The 24,474-nt window shown below is 42.2% G+C and overlaps 1 protein-coding gene across 5 annotated transcripts in view; it reads left to right on the top strand.

The window, feature by feature from the left end:
* Positions 1-24,474, top strand: part of FNIP1 (folliculin interacting protein 1) — a 64,874-nt gene that overhangs the window by 854 nt on the left and 39,546 nt on the right. Inside the window, exon 1 of one of the 5 annotated variants that reach the window (XM_041397922.1) lies at positions 19,803-19,977. The exons of 3 other annotated variants lie outside the window; for them this stretch is intronic. In XM_041397922.1, the coding sequence (XP_041253856.1) occupies positions 19,967-19,977 (11 nt within the window). In that variant the 5' untranslated portion in view covers positions 19,803-19,966. Of the gene's footprint in view, positions 1-19,802; positions 19,978-22,279; positions 22,351-24,474 lie in introns of those variants that run through there. One more of the 5 variants, XM_041397921.1, reaches the window with a different exon arrangement.

Raw genomic sequence — 24,474 nt, 5'->3', positions numbered from 1 at the left:
GCTGCGTTCGGCTGTCCTGCGGGGCCTGGGGCTCGCCCGGGGCTTCTGCGGGTCGGTTTGCTTGGAAACAGGTAGCTTTAGTGCTGTTCCACGCGTGAAAAATGGTCAGGCTCGAAAGCGATGCCGTGTCTGCGTCCTGGCAAAGAGAAAACCTTCACTATCGTTTTAAAGTGCGGTTTGCCACCTAGATGGAAATAAAATCTGCTTCATTAGTAAGAGTTACGGGTTTCTTAAAGCACTTTTAAAAGTGTGGTGAAGCACACTCCCACTTGCTGCCTTGAAATTTACTGCCTACAAATGATCAGCCCTTGGGTTGCTCTGTAAAGGGACATCTCTGCCTGATGGCTTAATGCTGTGTGGTGGGATACCCCTTCTAGCTGCAGTATTTAGCAGTTTAGGTGCATAACCGTGTATCTGCGGTTATCTAAGCACAAGCGTTTTCAAAAAATATTGATTGGATTATATGAGTCTTCAAGGAGTCAAGACGTGCTCCTGGACATTATCTGGAGCTCACACAACTTTTGAGGACACTGGTCCCTAACTGCTTTCACACCTCTCTGATATTCACTGTGGAGTCAATCCTTTTTTTTAATGATCTTTTCTAAGAAACAGAATGTTTCAATGATGTCAATGTCATCTTATTTTCCAAATCATCTTAATACTGGACCAGAGCCCTTGGTGGGAATGGGAAGGGGTACTAGGACTGCTCTGGTAGCTGTCATGCCTCTTGCCCTGCCTTAGTGATAGGTTTGTCTAGAGACTGGTGGCTCAGGCAACAGCTGCAGTGCAGACCTGGGGCAGAAATGTGGGAATCACACCCGTGTTGAAAGGAGGAGAGTGAGTACTTGGCAAGGTCTGTGCTTTCCTCGTCACCTGTATCATTCTGTGCCAAACTGGGTCTGAAACTGATAGTGCTGTTTCCCTTTGCAGTATGAATTGTCAACTGGTAACTGGTGAATTTGCAGCTGGGCTTTTTTTTTGGTGGACCCACAGGTATAATTTGCAGGGAAAGGCTGATGAGGCTCTGGGGAGGGTGGGAGATCCAGCTCTGACTTAGGAGAGCCAGGTCATATTTTTGAAGATTAATACAGATGCTCTCTAGGCACATTACCTAATGGCTGCTTGCATTTTCCAAATGAGGCTAAGTTTGTACCTAAGATCACAGCTTGTTAGGATTATCAATTCCTGGTGAAACTTTCAGATAATACACAAAATAAGGACTGATATTTATGACAGCTGAGTCTTTGGAGACTGGAAATTAGAAGTTTAGAGTTAGACTGTTGCTGGTTGCAGTGAACCTGAATGCAACAGCCTCATCAATTCCTTTGGGCAAGGTGATGTTTTATGGATTGATACATTATATCTGTTTACAGTCTAAATAACAGAGCATTTCCCAACTACTCTGAGCACTGTTATTTCTGTCTGTCTTCGCCTTGAAAGCACAGGTCTCTTATTGAGAAGACTGTGTAGAACAACCATAAAAATGCATAAATTCTCTTACTATATTTTGTGAATAATATATATTTGGAGAGAAGTGCCCAATTACTCTGGCAGTGACATTACTATAGCAGAATATTTAAGCATGATTTTGCCACTAATTTTTTTTTTGCTATCAATATATTTTACGTTTCCATCAGGCTTATTGTGAAAATTCACCAGTTCTATTTATCTGACCTTACACTGTTTCAAAAAAAAAAAAACAATGCTTTTCAGAGGAAACATTTTGTTTAGTTGTTGTTTTGTTTGTGGTGGGCTTTAAATTTTTTTTTTTTTAATTTCCTGTCAAGAATCTCTCTCTGTGCTGTGGGTGTGTGAAATTTTGTGAGCCGAAGTGTAGACAAACTCTGTAAAACCCTTCAGGACTGGGTGCTAGAGAAGTTAAGAAGTTTAGTAATGGGAAGAGTAAGTTAGCAATTATAAAATATTTGCTGAGGTGGTAGTTTGCCATTTATATATTATATTTTATATATATAATATATGCTGTTTATTTTACAGAAGAAACTTTAGGAAATCACAGTAGATCTACTGCTTGTTAGTTTTTTAGCTCTTCCATTTAATCCAGGGCAATTGGCAGACTTGGCCCTTAGACTGAAATCTTGTGCTACAGCTTGACATTCACATGGTGAGCAAGAATATTCAAATTTTAGTGGTAAGATCTGTTTACAAGAAACACAGAAACACCTGCAAGTATTCTAGGAGGGAAAAGTTAAGCCCTTATATTCCAAGATGTAGAGTACCTGCTGTCTACTGCAAATAATACTCATGTGAGTGGATTTTCCCTGAGGGTAATTCTTACTATAAATAGGATCTCTTGGCCATATTGTAGCATCTGGCACAGACCGCTGCTGGTGACAGGAAAGCTCAGCCCAGGCTTGGGCTGTTATATTTATTAGGAAAATAAAATTTCAGGTAAGCAATTTTCTAGAATTTTATAATCAAAGTATTCCTACTGTAAAAATACATAAAGGTGTTCACACGAGCTGTAAGCTGTATGTATCTAAAATGGAGATACACTTTAAAATAGTAAATAAATGAACCCTGTTCCACTAAGATGGAAATAATCTTACAAAAACTTCCTTAAATTAAGCAGAAGCAGCCATGCATTTCTGCTGTATATTATATGGGCACACAAAACATTCCACTGCACATTTACATTACTGACTGCTACAGATAGTGATTTTCAGCTGCTGTGTCTTTCCTGGCTTTCCAGGGATCCACTTCAGCCCTCTGGAGAAAAGGAAGCTGGTAAGGCACTGAAAACTCAACCAGCTTTTTGTTCTTCAAGATGGGCTCAGTAGATTGAGCCCGAAGCTCAGTAAATTACCAAGAGGGCTGAGGCTTTATATCCTTGTCAGGATGTTTGGGCAGCGTTTCCAATGGTAAATACAGCTGCAAGGACTGCAGCAGGGTTTCTGCAGGAGCGTGTGTTGGGATCCTGATTGGACTTGGGTCACTGTTAGCATGTGGCAGAGGGAGTGGGATTGTCTTGTAGCACTGAGCTATGGGACTTGGACATGCTGGGGCTCCATGTAGGAGGGAACTCAGTAGGGATTTTTTCCATCGCGTGTATAAAGTTCAAATACTTGTTCCCTTCTGTCTCTAGACAGCCTGCCTGCCTAGCTGGAGGATAGAGGGATTATTAATCAGGAGTTCTTTTTACACTACAGCTCAATAAAAGCTTCAGTGTTTCTTTTTTTATTTTGATCTAGGGAACTCTAAAAGAACCATCTCACCCCGAGGGGCATTCCACTGATGTTTGCAAACTCTGTTTTGCTCTTGTTAAAGCACCTGTTGTAGAGGTACAGCTGTGTGGTGATTGTTCAAGCTTGACAGAACCCCTTCCAGTTTTAAGTCTTACCAATGGTGTGGGGTATCTTTGGGCACATTCTTCCTTTAGGGCTTTGCTTTGGTTATCTAGGCATTTTTGAGAATGAGTGCTGTTTTTCAAGCTGGGAGATACAGGAATAAATAGTTTTTAATGTTCTTTATGATAGAGAAAACCATTTTTGGTTGTCCTGGACATGTGCTTTCTTGGGGTCTTCTAGTAATATGTGCTGCTCCTTTATTGAGAGAATGGTTTGCCAGGTTCCTGTGATAGGACTGGCTTCAGGCTGACTGCAAAGTAGTATTTCCTGAAATCTGTCTAGGCAAGCATTCCCCATCAGCCCAGACTCTTTCTGTTCTCTGTGGCAGTGACTTTAAATGGTATCCTGAGATTTGTTTCCTTTCACATATTTTTTGGCAGTGGCATTCATCAAGGGAATTACGATAAAACTAGAGTTGTAACTGGGTAGCCTGATACAAAGATGCTTCTTCATGAGCCAGTTCTTCTGCAGAGCTATTGTTCTTGCACAGTAAAAATGGTATGTGCTTTTTTTACAAAAGCGTAATTGCTTCTTGAACCAGAGGCTAATTTCTTGAAAAAAAAGTGCAAAGAGACTCAGAGACATTTATTAATGTGTAGCCAGAGACTACTGCGGCTTTTTCAAGTGGAGGTTGGAGTACAGTGAAGGAGGAACATGAAACTTGTCTTTACATTGGTATTTCCAATCAAAAGTTTTACCCAGAGAACTTTTTTCTCAGGAGCAGGTAGCTTTGTGTACAGCTTGGCTGAGCCCAGGAAAGTGGATCTCTTGCCAAATTGTGTCAGTTCTTGAGAGCAACGTGGCCAGCAAATTCCTGATGCTAGCAGTTCTGCACAAGGCTTTTTAAAGTTGTTCCTCAGCAGTACATCAGGCCAGCCTGACCAAAACCTGTTGTTAATGAAACAGCATGTTTTGATGTTTGTTCATTTCTGGCGTTCTGTGAGGTTTTTTGTCAATATTTGTAAAACTCCTGGAATTTCACTACCTCAAAGTCTTTGTTCCAAAAGAGCATTAGCTGGACCTCATTTTGTAATAGGTCCAGCTTTTTATCTTTTCCAGTTATCTGATGAATTTAAAAAGCTTTCATGCCATAATTTTTAAGACTTCTCGAATTCTTAAACATTTCAAATGTTACTGTGCTTTTATTGAGCTAATTTCTGCCCTGTAATGTCCTTTTAAATTTTGCTTTTTTATAAAAATCCATCTCTTCTGTAATCTCTGGAAGAGTATGGTTTTGGCTTTTTGGTTGCATTCATTAGCTTGAGTGCACCAAGTTTTAATAAATACTTCACTTTGATTTATGCATGGTTTTCTCTATGCCATGATGACTTTGGCTTGTGTTTTGAAATATATTGCTGTTTTCTAAAGTACTTCTTTTTGCCAAAAATCTGTTTTGCATTTCCTGTCATGTAAGTTTTATGTACCTTCCAGTGCTTAAGTCAATTTTCATCTTGGAAACAGACGTACAAGCAACAAGATTCCACTGAGCACCTCTGGAGCTTGGAGATAGTTTTGTTAATTTCTTCTGAAAGGGCCGCTCTCCAAGCCTTCCTTGCTACCATTCTCTAGGTCTCCCAGTGCTTCTCCAGGTAGGAACGTGATGCTCCTAAAACACCCAGCATGTCCTTGAAAATTAGGTGCTAGCTCTGAATAAAGCAGTGACTGAAGGAGCTGATAATCAGAGGGTTGGCAGTCCATCCAGTGATTATTTACTTATATCATCAGCAGATCTGAAGGAATTAACTTGGATTGATATTCCCAGCATGCTAGGTGCATGTGAGTGCAGAGAAAGATGGAATAATTTGAAAACTGTCGGGGTGCTTGTGTCTGCCTGGCTTTGTGCCTTGGAAAGTTTTTCCCTGCCCTGGTGGGACCTCTGCCTAGCCCTTGCTTCACCTTGGCTTCTTCCCATCACCAGTGGAACGGGGAACACGAATGGTGGAGTGAAAAAACCCTCTGCTCATTTTTTCTCTCGTTTGTTAGAAGGAGGTAAAGCACATTACAGAATGAGCTAGCAGGTGAAGGGTCACCCTTATTGCCTTTCTTCCTGGTATATCCTGTGGTGGCTGGGAGCTCGTGGTGTCTTGAGAATTTGGCATCACGCGGCTGCCCTGCCCGTCCTGGCCATCACGAGGTCGGCGCTGTCAGCGCGCACTCGGCTTCCTCCCAGCCTGCGGCAGCGCTTCCTCCCTGTGGGATGGCCTGGCTCGTCTGGGGATAGCTGCAGTCTCCTGCCTCACTGAGCAGCCCTTGGAACAGTCACTTTCTTGGTTCCCCTTCCTCCATTTCACCTTCTTCCTCTAAATTAGAAATCTTCTTCAGGAGAGGTTGGGGTGAGTGAATTATGTGCATATAGATATACTCGAGTGGAAGTGCTTCACACTTGGGTTACACTGGCAAGTGTTGTAAGAAGGTGTTTCTACAAACCCTGGGGTTCTGTTTCTTCCCTCTCCTACTCCAGGTGAGGTCATGAGCCATGAGCCATGGTGTATGTACCTGCTTGTGCACAGTGATGTCTTCTCCTTTTCTGAAACAATGCCACCATTTGTTTTGTGAGGGACATTTGTTGGTGACTGAGGGTGTGTTTACATGTCTCATGTTCCAAACCTTGCTGACTTGGGATGATCAGCTCATCTGGTTGATTGACAGATTGTCCTTGTATTTTCAAAGGGCTTTATCCCTTGCTCTGTGTATGCTCTGTTATGCTTCGAGTTAGCGTATGCTCATGGTGACAGCTTGGATGAATCCAAGCTTCTGTTCTGGAATAAACTGGACCAGTGTGACTTGGAGCCTGCAACTTGTTTCGTAATTTTGGCTGAATGCTCTAGGTGCTGACCACTTCAGCAGTGTGTTTTACAAGTGGAAACTAATGCATGCAGTGGTTTCATGCTCAGTGGTTGTGTTCCCTCCCAGTGCTACATCTGGAGCTGGATGTCTGCAGGATCACATGTTTGTGAGTAATGTTAGGAAAAATGCAAAGCTCAGTTGCAGCAGCAAATCCACAGTGTGGTTGTGCTGGGCTTCCAGAATCAGCCAAGAGCAGAATTTGTCTCTGAGGACTTGAAAAATTTTGCGTTTGTGGTGTTAGATAGAGAACCTTAATCTGTAAAATATCTGCTGGAAGAGAAAAGTTATGCCTGTTAAAAACAGGAAATAATTTTATTAATTAGTAATCAGTTAGCTAATGCATGGACTGCTCCACCTTACAGTGAGTAGTAGCAGAATTCATATATGGGAAATATTCAAATATGGGAAATATATTTGCACAAAATTCATGTGATTCTGTTGTGCCTAAGGAATGTGACCATAAACATTAAGTTCAATCATTAATTTCTAACAATACCTGCCCAATACACACAATATGATTATGTTCTGCTTCACAGATATGTGAGTAGTTATTATCTTTGTGTTGAAAAGGATTTATTTCTTTTTACAACAATGCATGGTTAACAATGTTGCTTAGTGCTCAACCGAAGCTTTTACTTGTTGATTCTGCACATTTGCGTAAACAGTCTTTTTCTTCTCTGAAACTGATAGCTTCTGGAGATACTATTATTCAGAACACAATGCATTGCAGAGAAACCTGTTCAAACATGTGAACTGCAGCATGAAATATTCCATGAACTGCATATAGAGTATTAACAGTGCATATATGTGAGATGCATCTGCAAGTAAAATGTGCTTGTAATAAAGTTTTTTTGTCTTTTCTAACTTCATAACTTTTATCAAGCAATTAAACAGGCTTGTCTGATGCTTTTGTGTTGATAATCAGGGTATCTTCCAGCTCTTGTATATTATCTGTCTTTGGAACTCTGGCCTCGAAAGAGCCCATGTTGTACAGGTGGAGGATTCTGCAGTGGTGTCAGCATCAGTAGCAGCAATCCTGGCTGTGGGTACCCCTGCCCACACTGACAGCCCAGCAGTGCCCTGTGGTTGGCTGTACCCAAGTGTGGATCTGCAACAGCCCCTGCTGACAGCAGTGAGCTTCAGGCATTCGAGTGATCCATCACACACCATTGATCCTGCTCTGTTTGTCCAGGATAGTTCCACAACATCTAGTAGTTATTTTTGTCTAAAATGAGTAAAATACGTCACAGAAACAGTCACATTTCCTTTACTCTGGGCACTGATCATGCCCTGCACATTCATAGTGTTTCATGCTCCTCCAGATCTGTGTCTGCTTCACTGTCAGAGCCTTCAAATGTTTTTTTCCCTTGCTCCAGCTAAAATGTCAGCAAAACATAAAATTTGTAATGGAGCAGAAACCTTCTACTCTTCCAGTTTGTGTGATATAGAGCTGGGAAGAAACGGGAGCCAAATTACAGTTTTCTTCCATCTGTTTTAGTTGATAAATGAAGAAACTTTGAATGCAGTTCAGCCTTGACTTTAGATTGTGGCCTTGTGCCTGTTTAAGCCAGAGCAGTATCATCTCCACAGTTCCTGTGTCATTTCCCACTCAAAGAGAGAGAAGGTAAATTGTCTGAGCATTGCCCAAAGGAACTGTTACTTTGCTATATGCCTTCTTAGTTTGTTTTATTTTAGCCTCAGGAGCTGTGGAAATGGTGGCACATTGCAGTGCTTGGCCTTGCACTCCCCTCAGTAATTTCTAAACCTTTTGATTGATTTCTGTCTGGTGGAGAATGTGAGAAGTTTGAGTGAGCTGAGTTTCTCTAACTTTAGTGCCAGTGCTGTGGTGCTGTTGGGTGTCCCCTGCCCATTAGGATCTGTGCAGCTTTGAGCTGGCTGCACTTTGCCCATTCCTGTTTCCAGTGGCTGTGTCCCTGGGGACAGCCAGAGTATGGGCATGTTGGAGGAAGACAGTAGTCATGTGGTGCCACAGTTTGCAGGGGACAGCTGTAGTGTGACCTCAAGAAAGGCCAGTCCTGGACTACTGTGAATGCCAGAATATGAAAACCTCTAAATTATTTTGCTTTCTGATGAGTATTAAAGCACACACTGCCTGCTACGTACCCAGGTTTTTCTTGTCTCATGCATGTCCAAGGTTAAAATCAGGCCTCCCAAGCCTGTGTGCTCAGCACTTAGTTTGTCGTGTTTGTGGGTAATTATGGAAGACTGCAGTCGTGCAGAAGGAAGCACATCACGTGTGAGCAGTTCAGTGGGAAATGAATGAGATTCTTGTCGAGTATTTTTGCACTCTCCCCGCGCTGCCCCCGTAAAGCCTTACCTAGAAAATGTTCTTGCCGTTTGGAGAGTTGGCTGCATGCTTTGTTTACTCCTTTTCATGAAACTTGATACCAGAAATTTGTAGTGAAAACCTGTGTTAGTTCAGGTGTTAATGAAGAATGGGTGCTGATGATAAGCTGTGTGGTTGGGTGTGCAGGGAACAGGCTGTGGAACTTGGGGGAAGCATGTGCTCCTTCTCAGAAGCTTGTTCTAGTTGAATGGCATTATCTGAACATCTGAGAGGCTGCTAGGGAAGAAGTCTGCCAGAATTTTCTTGTTCCTACAGGAAAAATAACAGTATTACCCCTTAAGACAGAGCTAAAGAAATGCCTCAAATGTCAGGACAGTGAATTGGCTTACAGTACTAACTGTGTTTCTATTTAAAGGTAGCCCAAACTGACAGAACTTAAATAGTCAGACAGAAAAAAGTGGTTGGTTTTTTCAGTACTTCAACGTGTTTCAGCTGCTGTGAGTTACTGGAAATTACTCTACTTACCCAGTAGAAAAGGAAATTGTTCTACTGACAGCATGGAGAACTAAGAAGCTCTGAAGAGGAGCATGATGGTTTCTTAACTGGGTATATTTACTAGTCATACAAAAGATGCTAATCGTGAACTGCTGACTTTTTTTTTTTCAAAACAGACATAATAGAAAAGGGTAGAAGTAAAAAAAAAACCAAAAAAACCAAAAACCAAAGCAACTTTCTTCTGAAACTATAACAATTTTATTTTGTATAAAGAAATATTTATCAAACTTTTTTCAGATAAACAAAAATATCACTTTGTAATAAGACTAATTTATTTTACTCTCTTTAAATTTAGTAGGGTTTTTTCCATAGTATCTTTTCTGCAGTTATCAGCAAATGAGTAATGTTGGTTAGCCGAATATGTAGCTACTTTAAAATGTGTCATCAGATTTTCTTTTTCAATTGAAGCACGCTCAGAAACTGCTAGGTAGCTTATGTTTGTGTGTTGTGTAAGGCTTTTTCTCACATTAGGGTCAGAAGATAAGACACCAGGTTTTATGGGTTTTTGTTTGTTTGTTTGGGATTTTGTTGGGTTTTTCCCCACCTGGGTTTAGTATATGCTCATTTAAATACTGGTCTTTTCTATTAGTAGCTAGCAGGACAAATCAGCTGCATTTCACTCAGGAGGTGACATTAGTCTATGCTCCCACTAGAGAAAAAAAAACCCATGCAAGACAATGTAAGACTCAGTAATGGCAATTGTTCTCATCTGTATGGATAGAGAAGACAGAGGAAAAGAAAATACAGAGGGGAATAGGGAATTTGACAAGAAATTATTTTTTATATAAAAATTAAAATAAAGAGAAACTTAAACATGAAAGCAAATATCAAGTGGCCCAGTTCTATGAAGTCCTCAGCATCCTCACTAGGGTTTGAAGGCTTTCCGTGCCACAGCCTTAATCTTTGCTGAAGAATATTCATGCTGGGAGAAAAGAGATCACAAGAGCAGGAAAGACCTCACTGTTAGATCTGTGTCATGTACGTATATATTTGTTTGTGCCAGACAAAACACACATGTCTGTATTATTTGAAAATATACCCAGGTGTCTTCATTTGCTATCAGGGCTCTGAGTGTGTGAGCGCCTGTCTCAACTCACAGTAATGAGGATACCACAAAGCAGAAACCTGCCTGCCTTGCTGAGTTGCTGCCTGTGAGAGAAGGACTCTGGTGTTTCCCCCAGCAGCGAGGCAGGTAAATTCATTACCTGTGTGCACTGTATAGACAAGCCTAAGTTGCTGTAATGTAACACTGGGCAGACTCCTTTACTTCCTAGATCAGAAGCATGATGCTAAGGTTTTTGTGATTTTGGGGGCTGATAGATGCTGTATAAATATAAGCATTTTTGGGTTGCAGTTGAGTGTTCAGAAGGTTACAAAGGTACATGTGCAAGTGCAGTTGGAAGCAGTTGTATGATGCTGCTGTGATTACATACATACAGTTTACAGGATATAGTGGTTTTGTGGGCATGATGGTATTCGGCCAAAGGTTGGACTTGATGATCTTGGAGGACTTCTCCTGTGATTAATTTTCCTTAGGATTTTTTGTTCTTTCTAGTGTTCTCCCTCATTGTTACTGTCCCTGTTTGGTGCTCTGCTTTGGGAACTTGTATTTACTCACATGCACTCATACACAGAAGAAGAAAATTAAAGCCCATCTTGCTTTACCTTCTATTCTTCTGCTCTTCTCAGTGTCTTCTGAGGCCTGCAGTGCTGCCTCTCCTCTCTGAAGACTTCCCCTGGGTGCTGTGTTGTCCCTTCCTCCTCCTGCCACAAGCACTGGCATGCATCCTCTTTGGGGTTACTGTTGTGTCACATCAAGTGATGTGCATGAGCAGGAAAAGGGGAAAGGGAAACGAAAAGCGAAGGGAGTAATTACTTTGAGAACAGCTCCTTTAGAAAGACCACAATAAGACAACCCAGTCCAAAATGTCCTGGTGGCATTGACAGCTATTGCTGTCCATCACATGTGCCTTTCTTTCCTCTTGATGCAGTGGAGTAAATAGCTCTGTGTGTTGCTGTGTCTGGTTCACAGCAGGTTACCTGCCGCACTAGGCTTCTTCAGGTTCCACATTTTAAGGATGCTCATGTGGACAGACTGAAATCTGCTGGCAAGCTGTGGTGGCTGGGAGTGTCTGGAATTATGTTTGCATCAATTTGGTTACTACCAGCAAAGAGGGGTTTATGGAACATACACTAAACATACATATATATCTTGATTAAGTACAGCCTCTCCCAGTAGAACAATGTAGGTTTTATCAAGTGATTCTGTTGATTCTGTCAGGCAGAGCTGGTTTGGACTGTGTGTTCCAGCTCAGTTCCGTGATAAGGGAGGTGTGTGTTTGGAGTGAGTTTCAATGCTGATACCCAGGGAGGGCATGTTGAGCTGAAGTTGCAGTTTTCTTTATCACAGACAGATTTTAGCAGTAAGAAAAGCTCTGAGGCATGTACGGGCTGTGTTCAGCTGATACTTGAAGCTGCCATGTATCTGTCATGTGGGGTTCTCAGTAATACTTGACCAGTTCAGTCTTTCTGCTGTGGAAAATCCCTCTAGATGGATAGTTGTATTGAAGAGCTTGGGCAGTGGCCAGTCCTACCCTGTATTTTCCATTCCTACCATTCTTGGAAACCCAAAACCGTGAGCACGTAGTGAGACTTAGAAAACTGAAGGGGATGGCAGAAAGCCTGAGGGTACAGAGCTCCTTGCAGCAGTGAGCAAAGCACAATGGAGCAAACCCAGTAGAGCACTTTGTTAAACTTGGTTTAAAGGTTGAGCAGGCCTTAGCTGATAGCTAAATGCATTTTTACATGTTCTGCTTTGGGGAACCAAAGCATTTAGGACCTCACAGTTAAGGTGCATTTGCTTGAAGGTGCCAGGCTGCTCCAATATTCTGACAGTCTGTATTTTTTTTTTTTAATATGAATGAAGTTGTGGCTTGGTCAAGCGTCTGATTTTTATTTGTCCTCATGTCCTTATGAGTTACATAAAGGTGAAGTCAACCAATGTCTTTAGTGTCTGCTCTATATAAATCTACCTGAAATAGTTTCAGGTCACCTTTACATGCTTAATTTGGAAAACAGTTGAGCAGCATGACTCTTGCCTTGGAGAATTAAGCAGTCTAGGCTCCTCACAGTAGTCTTGGGGCTCTTGCAATATCTGCACAAATCAAGATCTCATCCCTTCTGCAAGTTAAGTAGGGGCCTGTTTGACTCGTAGAGCCAGTAAGGGAGGGATGTTCAGTGCATGAGTTGGAGCCAAGTTAGAAAAGTCTTCCCTCCTGAAAAGCAGCTGTAGGATAGATCCAGTCCACCTAAATATTCAGTAAAATATGAAATCATTCCTAATTGTTTCTGGTTCAGAGCCTGGCAATAGTTTTGAAGTTCAGTGTACTTGACATTAGGGGTTTTGAGGGTTAACTGAAGGGATGAGTTAAAGTCTGCTGGGCTTGTGGCATGCAGGAGGATTGCAGAATTGGACCACATCAGACATTTGAAGGTGTTGGAGGATGCTTAGATGGCAAGTGACCATCATGTCAGGCAGTTGTTGGTTCCTGGGGAGTATCTATCATAAGGACTTAGGAGATATTGATATTAATGAGCCTCACATACAGATAGGGCAGCCTGGGATTTCATTCCATAGATATGACTTTCTTATACTTGCTTGTATAATCATCCTCTGTCTTTAGTTTGCAGTTGTTCCTGTGTAACTGAGATGGGGTTTTGGTGAAAGCTGATGGGGGCAATAAGGCTGAGTCAGCACTGTGCTTAGGCATGTGCTCTGAGTCTGGAAGTAGATTGAGTGCTCCCAGTGAACCCACTGATGTGCTTAGCACTAGGCATGTGTTTTGAATAAGCTGTAAAATCTACACAAATGAGCAGGATGAGACTACAAGCACACAGTGTTTAAAATCAAAGGCTCAGGGGGTTGTATTCTTCAGGAAAAAAGCTTTTGGCATTTCATGCATTTCAGTGACATACTGAGCTTAAATGTCACCTGCATCGGAAAAATGATCGTCATCTATTAATTTTATGTGACTGTCTTGATCAATGACCTGGTAACATAGCAAGCTAAAGTTCACTGTAGTCCTCTACAACCCCAGGCTTTGGGCTGAGAGCAGCATCTTGGGATTATCCCTACGTCAAACCTTGTTTGAACTCAGTACATATAAATAATTGTCCGCCAGCTTTTCCTATTACAAGCATATACACAGTTTGTGAAATTGGTTTACCATGTCCTGAAAATTTCTTTGATATTTTTAAAGCCTGTTGCCATGGGAACCAGACCCCATAACAGAAAAGCTTTTTGGTGCTAAGGAGGCCAAGAAATTCACTTAACAACAGGAATAAGCCACGGAAAAATGGCTTGTATTCTTTTTCCAAAAGCAAACAAACAAACCCCAGAAGAAACAGTGATATCCTAAAGCAGTTTGGACCTGGATTACCAGATGGAAGGGGACACTCTGCTCTCAGGGCTTCAGAGCCTGGCCAGGGAGCTCACCCTGTGGACGCTTGCACTGGTCCTGGCTCTTACAGGCGAGAATAATCAGGGAATCCACAAGCATCTTTCTCTGAAATAATTCATATGTCTTTTTTTACTTTTTTGGTTTTTTTCAATATGGAAAGGTTGAAATGGTGTGATGGATTGGTTTATGGGCAAGAAAACACAAGTTTTGCTTCTCAGAACTGGATGTCCCCTTTGTGCTTTGCTAATACAGAAACTGGCAGAACAGGCATTACTTTGACGTTGGGGCTTGCAGCCCTGTTTCCTTGTGTCTCATGACTGAGTGAATCAACACCTAATTAAAGTCACATGAGGGACAGAGTAAAATGCTGTTCAGGCACTGATCCCTGTGAATCTTTGGAGAATAGCTACTTACCTCTGTCTTCCTCTTTTTCCAAGCAACCCTGAACAGCTGTGGCTCTGCCTTTTTTCTTTTTTTTTTTTTTTAATTTTTTTTTCCAGAGAAAAGAACAGCACATAGACCTCGGCTAAAGCAATGCTGCCTATGCAGATAAATGAGAGCTTGGGTAAGGAGAAGGAAGACCAGTTTTTCTCTTTTTTTTTTTTTTCCAGAGAAAAGAATAGCACGTAGACCTCGGCTAAAGCCATGATGCCTATGCAGATAAATGAGATCTGGGGTAAGGGGAAGGAAGACCAGGGAGTTCTCAACATAATCTTGAGGAATTGGAATGATTTGAGTTCGTGCTGGGGATGATTTAGCTGAAAGCCTGAAAGTATAGTCCTTGTGCTTTTGACACTCCTGGAAATTTAACTGAGAATGTGAGCGTTGGGCAAGGAATTTGGCAGTGATCTGTGGGCTTTCTTGGTATTTTTAATATTAGCTGTAATTTTACCACTTGTGGCTCGTTATGAAGGTCCATAACAATTGCTTTCCATCTCTGAGTGACAAATACTTGTGTGGAGATTTATTAGGCTCTCAATTATCACTCGGTCACAAGCACAGCCACCTTAATCAATTACAGGACCGTGGCTTACAGCCAAGGAATGCTCCAAGCCCCATGCTGCCTTTGCTGCTGCTGCACCGGATGACTTTCACCACCAAGGCCATATTTTTTCCCCTTATAAAACTCACAAAACAAGTACTGCAGGATGTTTTAATCAGCATAAGCAGATGTCTCCCTGCAGCCCGGCGCAGCAGAGGCTCGCGGGTCGCGCGCAGGGCTGTGCAGCAGGTGCATGTCTGCAGCTGGAGGTTTGGTGGCTCTCGTGCTGGCACTGGAGGTACCAGTGGTTTGGGCACTCCATGGAGTGGCATCTCCAGGCTGGAGGTATCTGGCTGCTTGCAGCCAGGCCAGGGGGTTTCAAGGTGGAAAAAGCAGGCTCTGGTAGGGACCCACTATATCCTGGCACCCTTGGCACAGCATCACACACTCTGGTAAGCTCACAGGTTAAAAAGCATGACGTAAAAAAATTGCAGCTGTTTACATCCTAGTCTTTTAGCCTTTAAAAATGTATTTATTTTTAGATGTATCTGTCTGATTAAAAAAAAAAAGCCTATTTAGATGTGTTTGTTTGTTGCAAGAATCAGCTGACATGTCAGGCATAGCTAGAGCACACTGGCAGGTCGGTTATGCACCTTGCAGCTTTTCTTTTAATGTCTCCTGAAGTAATATATTGAAAATCTCAGTTTTCAGCAGTGCAAAAAGAATAAAACTGCCATAGTCCCTATGGTTTCTGAGAAGAGCTTGAACATAAAAGCCTTAAAGACACTCTAAGCTGAAGATAAATACAGGGAATTCAATATTTGTCTGTTAAAAAATTGAAAATGTGAGGAGTATTCAGCCAAAGTACCCTTATTCCATCAGAAATCTTTCAAGGATTTATTATTATTAATATTAGCATTGATAACAATAGTGGAGCCTTAGTGATTCCTCTAAGATGTCTTCATTTTCATAATAGGAGAGGTCTTGCAGTCAACCTCAAATCTCATTTGTCTTTTCTCCTCATTGTCTCATCTATTAATAGTCACAGTTTCCAAAATAAAAACCATCAACTCGCCATTAAGTTCCCTAAGCAAACTTTGCAGTTGGTAAATCCGAGCTTGTGAGCTTGATTTTGTTTTGTCAAGTTAGTTTTGTGTGTGGACTTAAGGATTGTTGAACCTCTTGTGACATCTCCAGAACTGCACAGCATAAAGGAGGGAAGACAGACTGCCCCCCATAACCCTCTGCTGCATTACATAATTCTGGATGATTTAGGAGAGTCTTTATTTCCAACAATTATCCTATTTCCAACTCTGTTCATCAAAAGCAATTTGTATAATAATTGCAACTTTTTTTCTTCCCAACTTTTCATTAGACGCACACAACACTGAGCTATTTACACTTCATTTTTACTAGCTACAGCAGAAGAGTCTGCTCTGCACACCCGAGTGTGCACAATAAAATAACTGTTTGGCAGGGGGAAAATGCCCTGTTGTCTTGCAGTACCAGTTGGTATTATGGAGGTTTGTTTGGTGTCTTATAGTAGATTGCGACTGGAAATGTGATACAAAATGAACACCAATGTTTCAGTAGCCTAACCATGCATCAGATTTTTACTTTGATAGTTATTTTTATTTTCAGTGTTCTTACCATGATGTGAAAAATTACAGCAGTGGATAGTCAATCTGCTGAGGTCTCCATGTTCTTAAAAGAGAGATAATTGTTTCATGTTCTACCCTCCAAGAATGCTCATAGGCAGATTTGTAGTTGCTGATGCTCCTTTACAATGCTGGTAGAGACAGTTTATTCCAGTCATGAGACCTTGTGCTGGTAGTGAGAATCCTGTGTATGGAGAGTTTATAAACTTGTGTATTTTTTTTTTTAATCTCATATCAAAAGCACTTTTTTCAGCATTTAACAATCAGTTTTCCTTTAAAGAATAGAGGGCCCAGGTTTTGAAACTCCTGAGGGCTGTTTGCAGTGATCTTTCTCATCATTTGGGCTCTTGCTGACCTTTGGCTGGGCTTATGTTTGTGTGTGCAGGTTTGTGTATGCTCCAAGTATATATGGAAGGTTCATGCTTTAACATCTGCATCTTCCTCTCCAGCAGTGAGAATTTTTTTTTTTTTTGCAGGGATACAAAAATGCACAGAAAGCACATTTGTTTAGAAGTCTAGCTCACTGGTATTCCTAGCGAGGCAAGTGTTTTGTAGAGAAATGGTATCCAAGTATTTCTAGTCAGATTTCAAATAAAATCCTAATTGGTTTTCTCTCTTTTCGTCTAGTGTGGCTTCCAGCTCCTACCTTTGTGCATTACTAAGCAATAAATTTTCTTGGCTCACTCACTGGCTCTTTGTTGTGTGCGTTTACAGCATGTGTGAGGGAAGCCTTCCTTTAGAAGAAAGACTGAAAAAACTTGTTAAGGCAGTGAAGACCAAAAATTAATTATTTAATTACTCTTTAGATTGTGGTTGGAGCAAACTATGATGTCTGCTTGGTTTAAAATCAGATGATTTATACCCAAAAGGTTCATATGAGCCTTTGCATTAGTTTTAAGTATTTTCAGAAACGCCTTTGTCTGCAGTGAAGAGAATGGTTATTTTTGGTGCTGTTTGGTTTTGAGGGTTGTTTTGGCTTCTGTCTGTTTCAGAACATGCCTCAGCCCCAGCTGGGCATGGGGCTCTGCAGAGGGTCCACTGGGCTCTGGGCTGCTGGGTGTGGTTGAACACCATCACACACATCTTTCCCATCTGAAGCTGGGTGGGTGTGCATGGATACTGAAATATCTCCCCGGCAGGTGATGGGCTATCGCAGGAGATTTTGATAACTTCAGTTTTTTGAACTTGACTGTTTTTCTGAAACAGGGTAATATTACCAGCTTTGTTTTTCAAGCTCAAATTTTAGACACAAATAAAAGGAAAGCCTTCACCCTTTCAAAGAGAGGCCTGGATATACACCTAGAGAAGAGGATGGTACATATCTCATGTTAAAGATGCTCCAGTGTTTTCTTGGATATGGGAGTGGTGACAGTGTGTATAAACAAACATTGAATATCTGAATTCTTTCCTCAAGCAATAAATATTCACTGATCTGGCTAAAGCACTGTTTCCTCTCTGTACAAGTTGAGTCTGTCTCTATTTGCAGAGAAATTCCTTCCAATATTTTTCCTGGTCAGTTGTTGGATGGAGGCTGGGTCAGCTTTCAGAGCACTTCTTTTAATACGCATCAGGTTACCCTGAGGTAAAATGGAAACCTTAGATGTTACTCCTGTAAATAAATGTTTACATAATATGAGGCACTTCTCAGCATTGCATGTCTAAGAAAAAAAGGTCACTTTTGACATCAGTAACCTTTAGAGAATGGTGCCTTTGCCACTCAGGTAAAGGAAGTTACTGTGCGCTGCACATTCCTTCACTAGATCAAGAAGGTAGCTAGGAGTGGTCAGATGTTACTGCTTTTGTCTCCTAAAGCTTGGCATTTTAAGCTTTAAAGGCAAGATTTGGGCTTAAGGCACGGGTCCTGTAACCAGCACATACCCAGTTTTGCTCTTGTAATTCCATTGAATTTCCTGGCACTAGTCATATGAAAAGCCAAGTCTGTAATGTATGTGTTTGTAGCATCAGGGCCTCAATTCTTCATTTCTAAATGAGAAACTTCCTGTAAAGCATGGTAACAAAAGATAATGGTTTTATCTCTCTTTAGTTTTGCTGCTTTTGTGTCAAAACACTTGTCTGGCACCAAACATAAAAATATTACCGTCCTATAAAACAGCAACAAAACTATTGTAGTGGCAAGAGGTTAAGGATTTCTCCCTGAACTTAACCCATGAGATGTGTAGCAGAACAGGGAGCTTTGTGTTCTGCTTTGGAATCCATTCCAGAGGACAAGCAACATCTGTCCTCTTGGGATTGTATGGTTCTTGGAACCAAAGTCCATGAACAGGTGCACCAGTTCACCCACTCTGTGATACAGGGGAACCATCAATAGCATTGGGTTGTGGGATGCTGTGGAACAGGAGATCCTGATGATAAATCTATTTTTGCTACTTATGTATTAAAAATATTGGCAAAACTTGTAGGTTTTCAGACACTGGGGGGAAAAAAAGTAGGAACTATGATGCTGTAGCCTTCTGCCTCGATGTATTACTTGAGTTTTATCCAAAGATCATAAAGAATTAATAGTATGAGTGATTAGCCCCTCCCATGCCTGTGACAAGATTAGATGGCTTTTAATGTGCATTGCATTTTTGAACGCCCAATTCCTTCTTTGCTTCCCTGTCTATCTGTCTCGTTCCTCCCCCACAGTTTAGAGATAAATAGCAAAGAACTATGTAACAAACTTTCAGTGTTGGTTAGAACGCGCTTTGCTGTTGGGATGTCTGGGTACCCTTCCTGGCATGACCCGGCTTACCGCCGGAGCACAATCAGGAAACCTTGTTTACAGCCACCCGACTTGGTCGGGTTTTCTTTCAGCGCATTATTTTGCGTATTTAATTTTTTCCCCCCGTCTATAGCCATCCAATTGTCTTGCATATGCCCTCTTCTTCCCGTGTAACATTAATGAGCCCTCGCTGGGCACACAGAGCGCTCTTTGTTCGGAGCGGGGAGGGGATGCGGGAGTCGCGCCGCAGAGGCAGCAGCGAGCGGGGGCGGCCGGGGGCTCCTCGTTGCCTTCCCCTCGAGGTCCTGGCCGGAGGAGCGCTCCGAAGGCGCTGCGGAGGGAGGGCTGGTGCCGCGGGGCTGGCGGGCGCAGGTGGCCCGCGGTGACAGCTGTGTCACATGATGGCTGCCAGCGCGGGCTCGGCCGCCCGCGCGCCCGGCCTCCGCCGGGAGCGTCCCGCCGCTGCCAGGAATGTGCGGGCCGGGGGTGCCGGCTGCGGGGAGCCCGCCGTGCTTCGCCCCCCCGCTCCTCGGAGAGCGGGCTGAACGCCCGGCGGCCGCGGCTCGGCGCTGCCCGGGGGCTCGGTCATGAGACGGAGCCGGGAGCGCGGCGGAGGATGGATGGCACTGACGGGTCCGGGCCGGCGCTGCCAGGGCAGCGCTTGGCTTCCCCCTGAATTGCACTGATCTTCTCTGCAGCAAGCCCTGGAAGAGGCGAAGGAGCGGGCAAGACGGGCGCTCTTTCCTCGAGCAGAAATCCCAGGCTGTGCAGAATTGTGGGGCAGCATTTGGGTTATGAAACTGCGGGGCAGCGCAAACGCAGCCGGGTGCAAACCCCGACACTGCTGTCCTTAAGGTGGTTTCTGTGCTCCTGTTGCTAGGATTAAGGCTTTGCATTGCAGCATGGAGAGTCTTTTGTTTGAGTTAAATTCAGACCTCTTGATATGTCACCTGACAGTCTTGTGGTTTTGGATGAATATGGCTCATTGCTATTATTAACCTGAGTTGGCAGCCAGGCACAACAGGAGTTTATAGGGATTTTCAAAAGTGGAACTGCTCGGGGGACAAAGATGCTTCCCAGGTATGGTCACTGCACAGTTCTCGAGATAATTTTAATTATTTTAAAGCTTATTATTTTCCCTGTGATGAAAGTACGTATTTTCCAGAGATGTGAATCCTCTAGAGACTTATTTTTTTTATGATTCTTACTATGATTTTATGCTAAAGGACGCATATTTTTTTTGCCTGAATTGATTCTATCTTGTAACTTTGCAAAGGGAGGTGCAGTCTGCTTGAATAATGTAATTTTGTTCAGTGCTAGTGAATTTAACTGAAAGGAGCTGTGTCTCATTTGTGTGTGGTTTTAATTAAAACATAATTCAAGAGAGCATGAAACTTGTGTGTGTGTGTGCATATATTTTGCATGCATACATGTACCTAAATCAGCTAAAACCTGAACAGGTTCTTTTTGAAATGGCATAAGTGAAGTAGTCCCAAAAATATTTTAAGAATTTATTGACAGTGGTTGTAAATTCTGCAAGGTGTGTGAATTGAGAAGTTATTCAACATACTACACAGCTTTAACAAAATCTTCCCACCAGTTTATTTTCAGTATAACACTCCAGATTATGATTACTGTGTTGACTAGGCTGTACCTAACCTGTCAGTGTTACGTCTTTTTGCTTGTGGAAAAGCATCTGGCTCATGTGTTAGACTTTAGAGTATAAACCAGGTATCTTAATGAGAGTCAAGTGACTCTCATTAGAAGGGAGAAAAAATGAAAACAAACTAAAGTCAGCTTCATATACAGATAAAGAATTGGACAGAGCCAAGGAGCTTGGCAGGCAGTTGAGGTTCAGGTCCAAGTTTGTTATACCTGTGAAATACCTGGCTGATGTACTTTGTTCCTGGTGTACAATATGTACTTAGTATAAGCAGCACAAGTTTCCTGGAGCTCAAGAAGTGCATCTATTCCAGGTGAGCATTGCTAAGCTGGTAAATAATGAGGCTGACTTAGAAATGGAGCAGGCAGCTGACCTCCACAGTGCTGCAGTGCCTGTGGACATGTCATCCTCTTTCGAGAGATGAGAAGCAGGGGGCTTGGATTTATTTTTTTGTATTTTAAAGAAACATTATTTCCATGGGACACGCCCATGTCACCACTGCAAGCAGTCAAGGGTACTTGTCCCTGAGATGATCCACCATCTGTCTATTCTTCCATGCTACCCAGAACCCAGGTCCTGTGACTTCTGTGAAAGCCCAGCTGAGGTCACCGTGGCAGAGGGCAGAGTCACCCGGGGCTCCTTCGCAATCCAGCCTCGAGGGCTCCCTGCCTGCCCTGGCCGAGGCACCAGCGCTGCTTTTCTGTGCAGAATCAGCAAGTGCTCACCACCACACTCACACAGCCCTGACATGACCTCAGCTCTTGTAAAGACAAATGTCTTGCAAAATTTTTTCTAAGTATACGCCCTGTAGTTTCTCTGCTTTAGGGAACTTTCTTCCTCCTTGCAGCCTTATGGTTGTGTTATGTCACCAGCACTTAAACAGCATCTCTCTCTTGAAATGCCAGCTTTGCAAATCAGCCATGCAGCCTGGATCATCCTTGTCTTGTGAATCCTGAGAAAGTCCTTCTGTGTTTCGGGTGCTGTTGTTAAAGAAATAAATAACCTGCCCATGCCTCTGAGAGGGGATGGTCTTCCAAAGCTGCAAGGATCATTAATACACATTACAGTTCTGTTTTCATTGTTTCCAAATTAGTTGTGATCTTTGAGAATGGTCTGTGCAGCTGTTTTGTCAAATAGTAAGTGAATTACTGAAATGCAGTAAGAAGCTATTAAAGTACGTAGAAGACCCTCCCTATTAATCCTATATACTCAACTTCTGTTGTATCTTCTCAAAGCCAAAAGAAAAAAATCTAATCACAGGTAATAGGAATCTGCAGAGGTGTTTGGGCTGGAGAAGGGTATTCGGTCTGGGCAGGAGAAGGGAAAAGGCATCTCGGGGCTGAGAGGAGTATGATAGGATGGTTGAACTAGGCAAGGACCATTTTCCTTCTGGATTTGATTGCTCTTTGTAGCAAAGTAACTGCAGGATCCTGTATATTGGGCTGTACAGGTACAGGTGAGTGTGCTTTGATGTGGCTGTATCTGAAATCCCAGTGCACTCAGTGGAACAGTCTCGTATTTACCATGTTAGCTCTTCGTGACAGACGCAGCCTCTGTCAGAGGCTTGTGTAGTAGAAGTTGGCTGGGTCTAAGCACCACTGCAACAAGGATTATATCTGGAGAATCATCTGCAGGTGCTGGAGATAAGCTCTGGAACCCTGTGCCTCTGTTCTGATGCTCACCTAGCAGGAGTGAAGGAAGAGGTTTCCTTCTGCCAGAGCCTGCGAGGGGAACATGGGACAAGGTGGGCCCGTCTGCTCTGCCAGGCTGTTCTGTCACCCTTTAAAAAGGTGCTAACATGTAAACCATGCAGAACAGATAAGCTGGCATAAACTATAAATATCATTTGCGTAGATGCATTTAAAAATAGTTCCAAGTGATTCATCACCAGGCAATTTTTATAACTATGGGTAACATGATGTAGGAAAACAATAGTTTGACTGATAATTTCAACTTACTTTTTAGTCCTATTCTGGTTTTGAGCAACCTTATTTTTTAGAAAACTCTTTTCCAGTTCCTACCTGCTTAATGTCTTGATCATTTTGCTTCAGTTGCTTTACTTTAAGATTTCTAAAGTATCTGTTTTTATTAAAAAGTAACCAGATACTATCTAAGCCATGTTAATATAAACAGTTTTAAAAGTAGTCTCAGCCAGGGGGGAAGATAATACTAAGCGAAACTTTTAATGAAATGAAGAAGTGGTGTTCATTTTCTAGGTGGGAATGAGGAGGAAGGAATGTACTGGGCTTCAATTACAGGGGAAAATCCTGTGTTTTAGTTGTTGGAGTGGTAACAAAGGATTTCTGTGTCTGTTGTGTCATCTATTAAAACTTGCACAGTGAAATAATACCAATTTACAGCCATTCAGTTCTTGCTGAGAAACCCTGATGGTGGTAATAAACTCCAGGAACACAAGAAAATTCATCCTTAGAGAGCAGTTGGAATTCTGGATTGCTATGAATCTCTATAGTAGAGGTGTCAGGAAGCATGAAAAGGATTTGTAAATGTAAGCTACAGGTGATATTCCTTGTGATGGAAGGTAAAAAAGGCAGAAAAGCAGAAAGGATGAAAAAAGGGAAGAGCTGAACAACAGTAAGTGTGAATATGCATTAAAATACCACTTTTCAGATCTTGGTCTCATTATTGCTAGTTTCTAATAATTCCATCATTAATGATGTGGAGTTTTCCCTTTCTCTCCCAAATAATTCCTTTTCTTTTGCACTCTGTACTTGCATGAGTGTCTGTGCAGGGGCATTGGATCAGATGCCCTCCAGAAGACCCTTCCAACCTCAACAGTCTGTCATAGTGTGAGAGCTGGGTTTTGTTTCTAAAACATCCCATGCAGCATTTATACATCAACAGATTTCCACTCCATATAGGTATTTTTGAACATCTCATTCTAGAGGAATCCCAACTTGTGTAGTGGAGATCTCCACAGGAGCAGTGTCCTGCTCAGAAGGAATTTGTCACCAATTTTTCTCTTGCTCCATGCCCGAGCTCACAGCACTTTGTGGCAAAGTCACAAATACTTCTGCTGGTGAAAGGTATTTGGGGTTTTCTTGGTGGTGGTTCTTACGGGTTTTTTGTCCTGGGTTTTTCTTTAGATCTAATCAGTTTCAAGGAAAGATCAAAGAGTGGCGATAGGTCATGGGGGAAAAAGTCCTCATTAAGAAACTGTCATTTCCAGAGCAGTGTGGAAAATGGAATCTCACCTTTCATTATCATTGCTAGAACATTTGATTCTACGTCTCCTGGTTTTCCTGTAGGAATCTCAAGAAAACATCAGTTAAATGTCAAAGTTAGTTTCCATTTATAAACAGAACTAATTATATTCAGAAGATCTAGGTCAGTTTTCATCTGTCTGAAGAGGAGCGCTGGAGTGCTGCCCTGTTATGTTTGTTTTGAGAATGCCTCTTGCATGCAGGAATTTTATGTTTCTGGGGATAATCTATTCAGATATCAAGCTTAACGGTATTTTAAATCTGCTAACAACAAAAGCAAAGCTCTGTGTCCTGCTTCCCCCTCGCTGGTGGGGGTGAGTTGGAGGTGCCAGGCTGCCTTCTGTTTACTGTCTGTCTGAATGAACTTTCCCCCAGCTCTCTGAAAGGCTCTTCTGGTTTGGGAAGTGGCCCGCTATTGCCAGGGAATGTTTTTGCAAGGCTGAAATGTGCTTAAGGATGCTATTATGTAACAGAGATAGCGCTTCTTTGGAATTATCACAAATTATGATGGATAATAGCTACTAAATGCTTGTCTAGAGAAAGTTAAAATGTCATGTGAAGAAGCTGAGAAGTAAACAAGCTCTTGTTACTTTCATCAAATATGTTTCTGAATACAGCAAGAGTTTTATATTTAGCTTTCTCTCCTCTTAGTGTGTAATCTGCTCTTGGAGCTTTTTATAAGTAGACTTTCCT

Source organism: Onychostruthus taczanowskii, unplaced genomic scaffold (assembly GCF_017590055.1).
Source record: "Onychostruthus taczanowskii isolate IOZ18803 unplaced genomic scaffold, ASM1759005v1 scaffold14, whole genome shotgun sequence".
NCBI classification, from domain to species: domain Eukaryota; kingdom Metazoa; phylum Chordata; class Aves; order Passeriformes; family Passeridae; genus Onychostruthus; species Onychostruthus taczanowskii.
Note: the sequence above shows the minus strand (reverse complement) of the source record. Positions and strands in the feature narration are given on the sequence as shown.